Raw genomic sequence first — 15,183 nt, 5'->3', positions numbered from 1 at the left:
TCAGGTAAATCTCAACCTGGACTGCCGAGTTTTAATTTTCTTCGTCCCCACGCCAGTTGGGAAATACAGACTATTCCGATAAGGAACCAATTTACGGCGATCCGCGTAAATATGTACAAACTCTTTATTAACACTCTTATCGGTACTAGTGCTATAGTAGACAAATATGTTTTCCTCTACTTGAATGACAACTTTATTTTCGACGAGACATATTGGTCTAGACAACTTATACGGAGCCTCAAAATTATGAAATGTTATAAACTCCTTCCATTTATCGATTCCCTTTTCCTTCATCCAGATTTGAGCAATTCTCTCTTCTTTGTTGTAGAAGTACAAACATAGCCTTCCTCTCAAAGAAGCTATGTTCATTAAACGAAATTTGTCGTCATCACTTTGTCGTTGATCGGGCTTTTGCATCCTCTTGATCTCGTCGGTTCTTGGATCGAAATACACTAAGTGTATACTAATCGTGTTGTCGCTCAAAATCCAGTAGGTAGCTCCATCTACGAATATACCTAAACCTGAACCCGTACCACCAATAGTATCGTAACTTGTTCCTAAATTCTTTTTCGTCAAAGAATTGTTGTTACACGAATAAATAGCATATTTCGTTGGGAAAATGAAGACAACCTTAAAATCGCCTGTTATTTGGTCATAACAAATCCCATAATCCACTATATAATCTTCCTTAAACTCGTATTTGTATATGAGAAACATCTCACAACGAATTGATGGATTCCACAGAGCGTATTTAACACGGTTGCTCAAGAGTAGAACGCCCTTACATTCGCATAATATAGAGTTGTAGCCATTGGGAATATTCTCCTCGGATATTTTTCCGGCGTCGGATTTTCTAACTTCGAAATCTGCCAAAGGAAACCCTCTACTATCCGAACCACGTGTGTACGAACTTATGAAGAGATTATTATTCGGAGAGTTATTCGAGGATTGGAGATGATTCTGAATGAATAAAGGATCGGAGATTAAAGTATTCCATGACTTTGAAACTGCTTTGAATCGAAGAAGAGATTTAACTGATGATAATTTTGACAGTATAATTTCGATGATCTCCGGCGGAATATTTGATGATGATGATGATTTCTTCACAGATTCTGTTGTCATGTTTTTTTTTTCTTTTTTCTTTCGTTTACTATGCAGAGCGGATAGTGATATATGTGGCTAGGGTTTTGTTCTGTAAAAGTATTTCAACTTTTATTTTTGTAAGGCAATTTTTTGGGTATTCTGTTGGAACACCTATATGGTTATTTATACTTAATTAATAGAAGACTCCTAATTAGAGTAGTAATCTAGTTTATTTTCGATTAAGACTCTAATTAAGTGTTTTATTAATACGAGCATAAGTATTGGGCCTATATGGGCCCAACTAGGAGAATGAGTTTGACTTTGGGCCCTAGTACTTCGATCCACGTGGTTCCATAATCTGAATGGTCCAATGTGGCCCGTTTAGGTGTATCGTCTTACTATTCATAGTGCAATTTTTTCCGGTTACAGTGCAAAATAATTCATTTGTCAAGAAACCCTTTAACATTTTTCCAAATTCTCTCAACCTCCGAATTTTAAAACTTTCCAAATCGTCAAATTTGTCCGATAATATCATTTAAAATACAATAATTACCAAGCAGGATGAAACTTACTACGATTTTGAGATAAAAAAATGTGTTTTTGTCGATTTTCGACAATTTTATGAATTTCGTGTTGTGTTGCACGAAATGAAACACTTCATTTCGTGCAATACAACACGAAATGCGTTTTTTACATAATTTTGTTTTATTTTGTGTAAATTTACGTGAAATACAAGCTTGTATTTCGTGTTAATTTACGTGAAATACAAGCTTGCATTTCGTGTAAATTTACGTGAAATGCAAGCTTGCATTTCGTGTGAATTTACGTGAAATCACTAAACTCTTTTTTTTTTTAATTACTTCATTTTTAACACTCAAATAAATACAAGAGAATAACAACAAACTTAAAATTAAATTCAAATACTAAGCAAATTGAAATTCAAATGTAAATACGAATTAAAATAAACCTATATTTCATAAACTACATACCACACTTTAATATAATAACGATTTACACAAATCCATAAGACATATTGCATAGTATTCACAACAAAAAATATTGCAAAATCTACAACCAAACTACAAAAATTATATGGTTTACATGCTAAATTAAAAAAATATTAATAGTAGATGACCAATTTTTTTAAAACAATAAAGAAAAAAGTTATGTATTAAAAGAGTATGATTTATGGTCATTTAATTTGTAATATTCATCAATGTAACTATTATTATTATTATTATTATTATTATTATTATTATTATTATTATTATTATTATTATTATTATTATTATTATTATTATTATTATTATTATTATTATTATTATTATTATTATTATTATTATTATTATTATTATTATTATTATTATTATTATTATTATTATTATTATTATTATTATTATTATTATTATTATTATTATTATTATTATTATTATTATTATTATTATTATTATTATTATTATTATTATTATTATTATTATTATTATTATTATTATTATTATTATTATTATTATTATTATTATTATTATTATTATTATTATTATTATTATTATTATTATTATTATTATTATTATTATTATTATTATTACTATTATTATTATTATTATTATTATTATTATTATTATTATTATTATTATTATTATTATTATTATTATTATTATTTATTATTATTATTATTATTATTATTATTATTATTATTATTATTATTATTATTATTATTATTATTATTATTATTATTATTATTATTATTATTATTATTATTGTTATTATTATTGTTATTATTATTATTATTATTATTATTATTATTATTATTATTATTATTATTATTATTATTATTATTATTATTATTATTATTATTATTATTATTATTATTATTATTATTATTATTATTATTATTATTATTATTATTATTATTATTATTATTATTATTATTATAATTATTATTATTATTATTATTATTATTATTATTATAATTAAAAAACTAATTGAATTCTATTTTTTTAATACAGTTATGGTTGAATTATATTAAAAGAATAGGAAAGTACTCATGATAAAATGTGAATGTATTATGTTATTATGAAGAATGATCGTATTGAACTAGTATTTGTAATCAAAACCTATGATATTAGCATAATTTTAGTTTTATTCTTAAAATATATGTTTTTATAGCAAATCGAATCATAAATCGTATGACTCAAATTTTGAGATTCTTGTACTTGTTCTTGCATAAAAAAATTCGTATTAAATAACGTGAAATCCCTTAAAAAAGTTAAGTTATTTAATACGATTTTTTTATGCAGGAACAAGAACAAGAATCTCACGATTAAAGCATGGTCCGTAGTTTACGAAATATATGTTTATTTTAATTTGTATTTACATTTTACTTTCAATCTACTTAGTATTTAAATTTTATTTTAAGTTTGTTATTCACTTGTATTTATTCGAGTGTTAAAAATGAAGTAATTAAAACATTAAAAAAATAGTGGTTTCGTGTAAATTTGCACGAAATTCAAGCTTGTATTTCGTGTAAATTTACACGAAACCAAGCTTGAATTTCGTGTATACTTACGTGAAATACATAAAATTTACACGAAACGAACCATGGTTTCGTGCATTGAAAAAAAAGTAAAAAAACACTATTTCGTGCTTCTTGCACGAAATGCTTCTTTCCATTTCGTGTTAGGGAATACGAAATGGTCATGCACGGAACATGGTTGGAAAAGGGTTGAAGAGAATTGTGGTTCTTTTCTTTGAAAATTACAAAAAGAAATAAAGTCGCACTGCAAGCCGGTAAAACTTGGTCTATGAATAGCATTTCAGTATGTGTATGTATGTATATATATCAATAATAAAATTACAAATTTGTTTTTACAGTATATGCGGTTTTAAATCGGGACGGTGCATATCGGCTCGATTTTTTCGGTTTTCGGTTCGATTTTTTTGTTTCTCTATTTTTTTGCTCACCCCTATAGGTGATTGTATTTCCTTGTTAGATTAGGATTGTAGGAGGGTATTATTATCTTTAAATAGCCATCTTGAGCTAGGATTTTATTATGCATAATAATATTTCTTTTGAGTTTTCTTACGTTTCGTAAAGAAATTTTATGATACCCAAGACTAGCTTAATTTTTTTGGATATTGTTATAACACTGGCTTAATTTTTGGGGGTTAGAGGGGAACACCCTTTAAAAAAAAGTAGGATTGCAGCTAAAAATAATACCAAATTTTTTTCACTTCATACCACCAAAATAAAAATTAGATAATAAATAGGTAATGACAAACACATAAAATCCCTAAAACCCATCTCCTTTACACCCACTGAACCACCTTCTTTTTCCTCAAAACAATCTCTCCTAAAAAACTCAAAAGTAAAGAAATCAAAACCTACCACAACTTGCAAAATAGAGTCAAATGACAACAAAATGGTAGTTTACGACCAAAGAGAACTTATTATTAACGCATGTATCCATGTCTTTTTTAAGCTTCGAAGTCGGTTTTGATTTTGTTTAAATCGCCTACAGTTTTCGATACATACAGGTCGAAATTTTGGTCAATTTTCGACACCAACTTGTTGAAAATTCTATTTAAACAAAACAAAATTCGTAATGTATGTGTCGAAAATTGTCGGCGGATTTAAAAAAAAAAAAATCAAAATCGACTTCCAAGCTCAAAAAAGACATAGATACATACTTTTATGGGTTTTCCTTCCATGTAAACTACCATTGTGTTGTTTTGTGACTCCATTTTATAAGTTTTGTGAGGTTTTGATTTTTTTGAATTTTGAGATTTTTTGGAGGGTTTGTAAGAAGATGAAGAAGAACACAGAGTTTAATGAGTTCGAGTTTGGAGGAGAAGAAGAGAGTTTCTTTTTTACGTTTTTTTTTATCATTGGTATTGAAATGAGGGAAAACAATTATTTGTATAAATTGTATTTTATTTGATGAGGGATATTTTAGTACTTTGCTAATAACAAAAGAAAAATTTGTGGTATTAATCTATGGTGGAATTGAGTTTTCAATCCATGTGTACATCTAATTTTGATATCGAGAAGTTCTCCTGCAACAATGATTTTGATTTATGGAGGGTGAAGATCAGGGCTATCCCGGTTCAACAAGGATTTGGTTGAGGCATTGAAAGGGATCAAGTCATTACCTACAACTTTGAGCGAGTCAGAAAAAAAATGAAATCATGGAGAAATCCCTTAGCTCCATAATTTTGAGTCTTGGTGAAAAAGTGTTGATGGAAGTTGCAAGAGAGAAAACAACTTAGGAAGTGTGGCTCAAATTAGAGAAGTTGTACATGATTAATTAAGAGCCTTGCTAATAGGTTGTATCTCAAATAGATTTTATACTCATTCAAAATGGCAGAAGAAAGATGAATAAATGATCAATTGGATGAGTTCAACAAGATCACTATTGATCTTGAGAAAATTGAAGTCAAGATAGAAGATGAAAAGGGATAATTACACTTTTCGTCCCTATACTTGTCACCTAAAACGATTTTAGTCCTCAAACTTTTCCCTTCACGAATTTAGTCCTCAAATTTGTCATTTTTTAACACTTTCGGCTCGGCCGTCAATTTACCCAGTTAACTTTGACGGAAATGTCATGTGTGGGGCACGTGAAGTCCATGTGGCAGTACAAATCAAGTTGGAAGATGAGTTGGACGACACCTCATCATATCTCTCCATTTCTCTCATATCTCCCTACAACAAATTCACAATTCCTTTTCCACACAAACCCCCAATTACTCATTTCCAAATTCCCCAAACCCTACCCAATTCCTCATCTTCAAATTCCCAGAACCCTACCCAAATTCCTCATCTTCGAAGATTGCGTTTGATTTTTCGAGTATCGAGAGGACTGCCAGTATTTATTTATTCAAACCTTAAATAAATTGTTTGATTTATAGTGTGGGCAGGCATGCATTTTTTCTTGACCATAAAAAATTGAAATTGTACAAAAAACTAGAAAATTTAAACTAATATATGTGCAGTGATTAGCTACTAGAATCTGTGATTAGGTTTTGGGAATTTGAAGATAAGAAATTGGGGTTTTTTGTCGGAAATGGATTAGGGATTTGTAAGAGAGATAGAGAGAGACAATGAGATGTCGTACAACTCATCTTCCAACTTGATTTGGACTGCCACATGGACCTCACGTGCGACGCACATGACATTTCCGTCCAAGTTAACTGGGTGAGTTGACGGACGAACCAAAAGTGACAAAAAATGGCAAGTTTGAGGACTAAATTCGTGGTGGCGAAAGTTTGAGGACGGAAATCATTTTAGGTGCTAAGTATAGGGACAAAAAGTGTAATTATCCCAGATGAAAACAATGCACAGCTTCTCCTGAATGCCATTCCTAAAAGTTTTGAGAACTGTAAGGATGCCATGGTGTATGGATGAAATCAATATATTACCCTTGAAGAAGTGATCGATCTCTGCAATTAGAGCAAAAGAATTGCAATGAAACCTCGATGGACAGTCTTTTGGTACAAGGTGAAGGATTATTCACAAAAGGAAAAACTTCATTAAGAACTGCCTTTAAAAGAGCAATCAAATGGGAAAGGGGAAGATAGAAGGAGATCATGTTAATGATTTTGGGAAGGAAGTCTATAGAAAAATTGAGAACTTAAAGAACTCAGAAGAGCTGGCACAAGATGGTGAAGCACACTCCACAGAAAAATAGATGCATGCTTGGTAATGTTGGCCATTGTAAAGGTTTTCGGAGTGAAGGTGCGGTGACTGCAGCCAGGGGCGGAAACGTGCAGAAAAAAAAAAAAATCACCTATTTTCTATTACTTTTTTTTTATTGCCTTTTGGCATTTATCTATTAATTTATAGACTTTGCCCCCTGCCCGCCTCCCAAGATTTAAAAAATGTACATTTTTAGCCCATAAAAAAAAATCTTCTCTTTGTTCACCCCCATATTTTGACCCCCAACTAAAAGCCCCTGGGTCCGCCCCGGAATGGAGCTCATCATCTTATTAATATGAGCACATCCACAACTGTTGATTTGAAGACTCGTGGAGAAGTGGAGTGATCATCCTGCAAATTATAAAGCCTTGAGGGCGGTGGCAGATTTTTAGGGTGTGTGCTTCACACGCTTGAATTTTTGGGGTGAATATATATTATTTATATGGGATCTTAAAAAATAAGCCCATCAATGGGTACTTATTCATAAATAGATCCAGACAATAAATTCCTTTACAAATAAGTCCACACATGGTCCATATTTTTGTAAAAGATTAAAATAGCCCATCATACTTTAATATGCTCCAATTTCATCATTTAATTTAATTTAACCTCAATTTGACCCCAAATTTCACAAATTATTCAATTTTGACCCAAAACACATTTTTATGGACAAATTCGTCCGTCACCGCCGTTGACCGCCGGTCACCGGCGTTGACTTTTTTTTTTGTTCCGGATTTTTTCGCCGGTTTCTGGCGTTGACTTTTTTTTCCCTGATTTTTTCGCCGGTTCCCGACGTTGACTTTTTCGAATTTTTTTTGCTGTAACATCTTTTTTTCGTTTAAACAACAATATTGTTGTTATTGATAGTAATATTAACTATATTACGGTTAAACACAGTAAAATTCAATGTTATCAGAACCGAACCGGACACAAAACCAGATAGGCATTCGGGTCACGGTTGAACCGGTTCAACCGGGTTCGACCCGGGTTTTTAATTTTAAAATATTTTATCAATTTTAATATTTTAAATTTATATTTTCTATATATGTTTATTTTTTCCACATTATTGTCCCCTTTATTATTAACTTTTTAAATATATAAACTATTCCCTTTATTATTTACCACACCCAATTTTTTATTATATATTTTTTTCTTTTCTATCCTCTCTCTCTTCTCTCTTTATCACCTACCCACGTAACTCCCGTCTCTCTCCTTTTTTTTTTCTCTTTTTTTTTTTTCTTTTTTTTTTTGTTATTCTCTTCTTTTATAACTCCATGTCCAGCAACACGATATGTTCTAGTCACCCACGGCCCAAACTTGTCGGATTGCGCCATCCACGGCCAGATCTATTCAATTCCGGCCACCCACGGCCTACTCCACCCATATCCGGCAACCTCCGGTGAATTTCGCGCAGATCCGGCCGCTAATAGTCACTGGCGAAGTGTTTTAGATAAAAACCCGGGTCATTGACCGGTTTCCGGGTTCGCCGGGTTTGCCGGTCGAACCGGGTTTTTTGACATTTGACCCGGGTTCTTGAATATCCCGGTTTTCGTTGTTAGACCGGACCACTTTTGTGGCGGGTCGCGGTTGGACCGGCCCGACCGGCCGGTCCGGTCCGGTTCTTCTAACATTGGTAAAATTAACTATACTACAGTTTAACATAATAATATTGTTATATTAATCTCTAGCACAGTAATATTAACACAACAAAACTCATTATTATTGTGTAATAGAGTAATATTACTATGTTGACCGTTCAACAAATGTAAACATAATAAAAACCCAAAAGAATTAATATTACTCTGAGTCATGACAGTAATATTACTATAACAACAGTAATATTACCGTCAACCGCAGTAATATTACAATAATAGACAGTAATATTATCACGTTACTCCGTGAATAACTCAAACAAACAAAAAAACTCAAACGAAATAATATTATTGATGTGGTTGACAGCAATATCAGTAATATTACCGTCAACCACAGTAATATTATTGTGTTTACAGTAATATTACAATAATCGACAGTAATATTATTACGTTACTCCGTGAATATTCAAACAAAACAAAAAACCCAAAAAAATAATAATATTGATGTGGTTGACAGTAATATTATTGGATTTAAAGTTATTTTACTGTTAACGACAGTAATATAATTACGTTGACTTGTCAACAAATCAAACAAAATTAAAAATAATAATAATAATAATAATAATATTACGTTAATTTACTGTCAACGGCAGAACAATTACATAAATGTATTGTCAACGGCAGTATAATTACGTTAAGGTACTGTTATTGACAGTGTAATTACGTTAATTTATTGTCAGTGACAGCACAATTACGGTCAACGTTTAGCGGCGGAAAAAATAATAAAATAAAAAACAAAAAAACACTAAAAAAAATCAACGCCGGAATCCGGCGGCGGAAAAAACATACCAGAAAAAAATCGAAAAGTCAACGCCGGAGACCGGCGTTGACAGCCGGAATCCGGCGGAATTTTTTTTTTTTTGAAAAATAAAAGTCAAAATTGGATTTTTGTGGTCAAATTTTGATTTTTGTGGACGAAATTGATTAAATTGGGGTTACAATTAAGAATTGTGTATAAAGGGTTGGGGGTAATATTATCATATACATGAATGTTTCCCTTATTTATAAGGGATTATTAGTGAAACCCCCAACACATTTAGTTATATTATGATGGATATAACATCATTTTGCATATTAGTGAAAACCCCCTCATTATATATTTCAATTTACCATAAATCCGAATTTTAGGGGATATCTCTATATTGCCCTGAATTATCATTAAACCCTATTTCCCCCTCACTTCTCTTCACCAGCCGCATCTCTCTCTTTTTCTCTCCCTCGCCACAGCTCTGCACCTCCGCCACGCCGCCTCTCCCTGCCACCTCTCCCCGACCTCCGCCTCACGATCTTCTTTATTTTTCCTCATCCCTTTTCTTCTCTTCCAACAGCCTTTTTATGTGCAGTCAAGGGCAATTGTGAAGAAGATGACGAAGCTTCTTTTCCAATCCATTTCTCCAGCTTTTTGTTGGCAACAACTTCCAACATCAGCTGACTCCGATCCGACGTCAACGACCTCTTAGCCTTCATGACGGCGTAACACCGGTGACGATGAGATCCGGATCGAAGCAAACGAGATTATTTGGGTTTGTCTATCAAATTCCTTCATTATTTAATCATTTTTTTTTTTATTTTACAATTGATTGATTTTTTAGATTAATTGTTATGACATTGTTGTCCTGATTCAATTGTCAAATAACAGTAGGATTCGATTTCTATCATGTCTTATTTGTTGATTTATTTTGTGATTTGAGTCTTGCGTTTGTTTAAATAGAGAGTCATCAATTTATTGATGTTATTACATATTTTGGATATTATTGTGTGTTGTGATTTGAATTTTTATTGAATTGTTTTGTGTTTGTCTTTATGTATGAAATAGTTGCGGACATCGAATTATTTTATGCATAGCACATTCGAAATCTACGAAGACCTGTGGAAAAAAACTCATATGATCGGAGTTGTACCTTGGTCCTATCTCTGGAAGAAAACTCCTATCTCAGCCATGGCAGAGTAGAAGAAATGAATTTATAGAAGTTTTCTCTAAAATTGAAGTTGTTTATTTTGTAGTTGATTATGAAAATATGTAGTTGTTTTCGATTCTTGTAGTTGATTTTGATAATTTTATAGTGGATTTCGATTTTTTTATAGTTGATTCGTGAATTTGTAGTTGACTGTAAACTAAACCACTATTTTTTATAATTGTGTTACAGTTTTTTCATAGTTGATTCAGGAAAAAAACGAAAAAAAAATAGTTGTTTTCAGTAGTTTTCATAGTTGTTTTTGGAAAATTTGTAGTTGATTTCGGAAATGTTATCGATGTTTTTGAAAAAAAAAGGTTAGTTTATTTTGAAAACCAAAAACTAAAAAGAAAAAAAATTGAAAAAAAAGACAATTTTTTCAAAATAATATTGTTGAAAAAAAATTCAAAAATACTATTTAAAAAAAATAAAAATTCAAAAATTTTATTCTGAAAAAAAACAAAATTGTAATTAAAAAAAAAATAAAAAATGAAAAAAAAATCATTAAAGTAGTGAGTAGTAAAGAATAGGAAGGGTAAATTTGGAATAAAGAAAAAATTGGACCTATCAGTAATAAGAGAAAAGGAGTTGCACCCACCCTCAATAAGCAAATGCTATAGGGGGTTCTCACTAATAGCCCCTATTTATAATAAATATTAAAGAGATGGGCTTATTAATGAAAGAGATATAATCCATAAACCTAGAATAATAAAGATGCATATGGTTAGGGACACGTGCACAAAAACCCATATTTATATTTGCATATATGTGTTACATGGTTTAAGAATTCTTTTTAATATATTGTTTTTCGAGAAGATTGTTTTTTAATATTTCAAATTATATGGATGTCAATCTAACTTTATTAAAAATTCAGAAAATGTCTTCCCCAAGATTTTATAATTTCAATCCGAATCTAAAAAACATATTATTAGGTATGTTAGAAGTGATTTAAAAAAATAAAGGGTAAATAGCACTTAACCCCCTTGTGGTTTTGACATTTTGCACATGACCCCCTTATGGTATGAATTTAGGCACATAACTCCCTTGTGGTTTTGACATTTTGCACATGACTCCCTTATGGTATGAAATTAGACACATAACCCCCTTGTGGGTTTGAAATTTTGCACATGACCCCCTTATGGTTTGAAATTAACACATAAGCCCCTTGAATAGAAAACTGGAAAAGTCTAAATAACCCCAATCAAGTCAAAAGTTCTTGTTTTAATTTAAAAAATAATTATTCTATAAAATGAAAATCTTAATGTACTTTTTTGTAAAATGAAAAATATAATAATATATTATTGTGTTTTTTCTATTTTACAGCACATATATTTTTTTAAATTTAATTATCATTTCAACTTTAGAGAAATGTGTTTTTTAGATTTTTCCAAAAGAATAAAAAAATAAAGATTTTTTTTCTTAAAAAAATTAAAGTTCGATAACAAGTATAATATAATATATTATATAGAAAATAGCAATATAATGATCATAATTAATGATAATGTTAAAGATTTTCAAATTGATTTTTAAAATCGAATAAATTGTCAATCGTATAATAACTAGTATTATATACGTTTTGTGCTGTAAAAAAAAAAAGACAATAATATATTATATCTCTCATTATACAAAAAAATACATTAAGCTTTTCATTTTATAGAATAATTATTTTTAAATTAAAACAAGATTTTTTTTACTTGATAGGGGTAATTTGGTCTTTTTCCAGTTTTCTATTCAAGGGGGTTATATGGTAATTTCATACCATAAGGGGGTCATGTGCAAAATTTCAAAACCACAAGGGGGTTATGTGCCTAATTTCATACCATAAGGGGGTCATGTGCAAAATGTCAAAACCACAAGGGGGTTATGTGCCTAAATTCATACCATAAGGGGGTCATGTGCAAAATGTCCAAACCACAAGGGGGTAAAGTGCTATTTACCCAAAAATAAATATGAGCAATATAAATAAACTTGGTAGAATTTAGTTACAATAATTTTTTTAAAATAAACTTTGTACTATTGTACTATTGAAAATGTCGCATTCAACCATGTAGTATCAAAAACTACAAAAAGCCCTCTGCGGTTAGTTATTATGTCGGTCAAAGCTGGCAATTATTTCAAATTTCAATTAATGATTTAGAAAATTATTATAACATCTTCTAAATATCATGTATTACAATTGGCAAAATAATTATAAAAAAAGTGAAAATATATTGCAATATAAAAGTAATATAAAATTATAAGAAAAAGGGTAAATAGCATTAAACCACCTAAACTTTTTACGTTTTTGCGGATCACCACCTGAACAATTTTTTTTTGCAAGAGTTTACCTGTACTCAATTAATTGTGCCACTTCGCCATTTTTTGCCCGTTTTCAGGTCAAAATGACCGACTCTCAGCCCATGTGCGTTGCACATGACAAATCCAAGGCTATTGACGTCTTTTCCATTTTTAAAATGGAATAAATGTTTTTCTTTTTCTTTTTCTTTTTTGAAGTGGAATTTTCTTTAATAGAATAATAAGAAAAAGAAAAAGAAAAACTTCATCTTTTTCCCAGCCCCTGGGTTTTGAGAAGCCATTGTACTTTTTTCTTGCCTCTGCAATTCCAAAGATGACCACTCCCGTCGCACCAATTTCACCACACACCGCTCACCGCCGCACATCCTATCTCACCGCCCAGCACCGCACACCTCTGCCGCGGCATGGGGCGGCCTCAATTGTGAGAAGATCATCTAATCCTCCATTTGTTGGAAGAAGATTTAGTCGATTCGGAAAAAGAAATCGAGAGAAAATAATGTTCATATAACCTGAATTGGGGAAAGGAGGAAATTAAATGAACATTTTATTTACCTAATTTTAGGTTCAATTTCAGTCAATCAAAATAAGCTGTGATTAAATGTGTTCAAAATACAAACTTTAGAATATATTGTGTCCATTGTCGAAATGTCTCGCTTGGGGTTGAGGGCGGCGGATCTGAAGAAGATGTGGTGGTGGTGATGAACTTGGTGGTTGGGTAAGAGGGAGAGTTGGTTCCTGGTGGTGAGCGGCAGAACGGCTGCAACATGAGAGAAATGGTTGATGAAAGTTTTGAGTGGGGTGTGTAGGGTGGGTGGTTGGATATGATCTGCCGCCGCCTACGCCGCTGGCCTTGATGGGTTTATGTAGAGGAGCTGTGTGAAATTTGGGCTAATTGCCGACGAGTGACTGCGTTTTTGTTGTTGATCTGATGAGAATGATGATGATTAAGAAAATTAAAGTAGCAGCAATAAAACAATGGAAAAAACGACAATAAAGCCAAATAAAAATAAAAAATAAAAAAATAAAAAGAATTAACATTTATTTCATTTTAAAAATGGAAAAGACGTCAATAGCCTTGGATTTGTCATGTGCAACGCACATGGGCTGAGAGCCGGTCATTTTGACCTGAAAACAGGTAAAAAATGGCAAAGTGGCACAATTAACTGAGTACAGGTAAACTCTTGCAAAAAAAAATTGTTCAGGTGGTGATCCGCAAAAACGTAAAAAGTTTAGGTGGTTTAATGCTATTTACCCTAAGAAAAATAAAGTAAACTTTCCCTTTGCATAAATATGGCTAAGAATCCGAAAAAAAAAAAAAAAAATACGTAAATATTGGTGACAAACAAGTCCTCCCCAAGCTCTGAAAATGGGTGATCTATAAAACTAAAATGATTATGTCGGATTGCATTCCGGGATGTCGGATTGCTTTCCGGGATCTGCACGGTCAAGAATAAATCCTCATCAAGCTCACTTGGAATATAGCAAGAACCGAAAAACCAAGCATAAACACCTGATCGGATTAATCCAACACAAAACCATCTCAGGATGAGTACATTTCGATCAGATACCTGCTCCACCAGAGCCTACTTCCACTGGATGAGACCTAACCACAAAAATGGTAAATGTGAGGGTAGAAAAGTAAATGCACCATAATTTTTAACGGTGTCAATTTTTTGACCATTGACTGTTAAAAATAGGGGGGTGTTTGTAGTTTTTCATACTATAGGGGGTGAATGCGATCTTTTCAATAGTACAAGGGTGCAAAAGTGTATTTTACCCAAAAAAAAATGGCCAAAATTAAAATTTTATTTCATGAAGGCACGGGGGGTCTCATTAAAAACCGCGTCGGCCTAGAACAAGGAAAATAGTACCCCCAATGTTTACAATAGTTACAAAGATCTATGCGATCTAAATATAACATGTGCCTAATATTGCTAGGAAGATCAACTGAGTACTAATTGGCTAAACCATCAGCTGGAAGATTTCCTTTACGATTGATATGTTCGAATTTCCAAGATTGTTGAAATTGCCCGACAAATTCCGATAATCAGATAGTGTACTTGTTACAGTAAAATTGTACTTGTATTAAATGGTATTTTTGGGGGATATTGAATAATATCTTACCTAAAAATGTGACCACATGGAAGGATATTCTAAATTTAATTTTTTGTACATAAAAGGGGTTTAATTTGTTTTGTACATATTTTATTTTGAACACCCTTGACTCGAATCCTATTTTAATCGGTAAAGCATATATATGAATCATATAGTCAAGCAGAAAGAAAATATACTGATTTTTGAGAATTCAAAACCTAAATACATATAATAATTAGAGCAAAAACAAAAAACCAAAAGTAATATATTATTGAAAAATGCCAATCAACCAAAAACTAAAACATTGTCTCGTTCTGACATATAATTCTCCCAAAAAAAAAACAAAAAAAAAAAAAAACCTGATATATAATATCTTGGCTAAATGAATAAATACTATCCAAGAAAAAGC

The 15,183-nt window shown here is 31.2% G+C and overlaps 1 protein-coding gene across 1 annotated transcript; it reads right to left on the bottom strand.

The window, feature by feature from the left end:
* On the bottom strand, positions 1-1,122 carry LOC105966736 (F-box/kelch-repeat protein At3g06240). The gene has a single exon (XM_012998196.2). The coding sequence runs from the start codon at positions 1,120-1,122 to the stop codon at positions 1-3; it is 1,122 nt and encodes a 373-aa protein (XP_012853650.2).
* Positions 1,123-15,183: the final 14,061 nt, after the last annotated feature.

Source organism: Erythranthe guttata, chromosome 5 (genome assembly GCF_056151865.1).
Source record: "Erythranthe guttata isolate IM_541 chromosome 5, IM_541, whole genome shotgun sequence".
NCBI lineage: Eukaryota > Viridiplantae > Streptophyta > Magnoliopsida > Lamiales > Phrymaceae > Erythranthe > Erythranthe guttata.
Note: the sequence above shows the minus strand (reverse complement) of the source record. Positions and strands in the feature narration are given on the sequence as shown.

Excerpts from the sequence above, each read along its gene's own strand:
- LOC105966736 (XM_012998196.2), bottom strand. The coding sequence starts at position 1,122 with ATGACAACAGAATCTGTGAAGAAATCATCATCATCATCAAATATTCCG.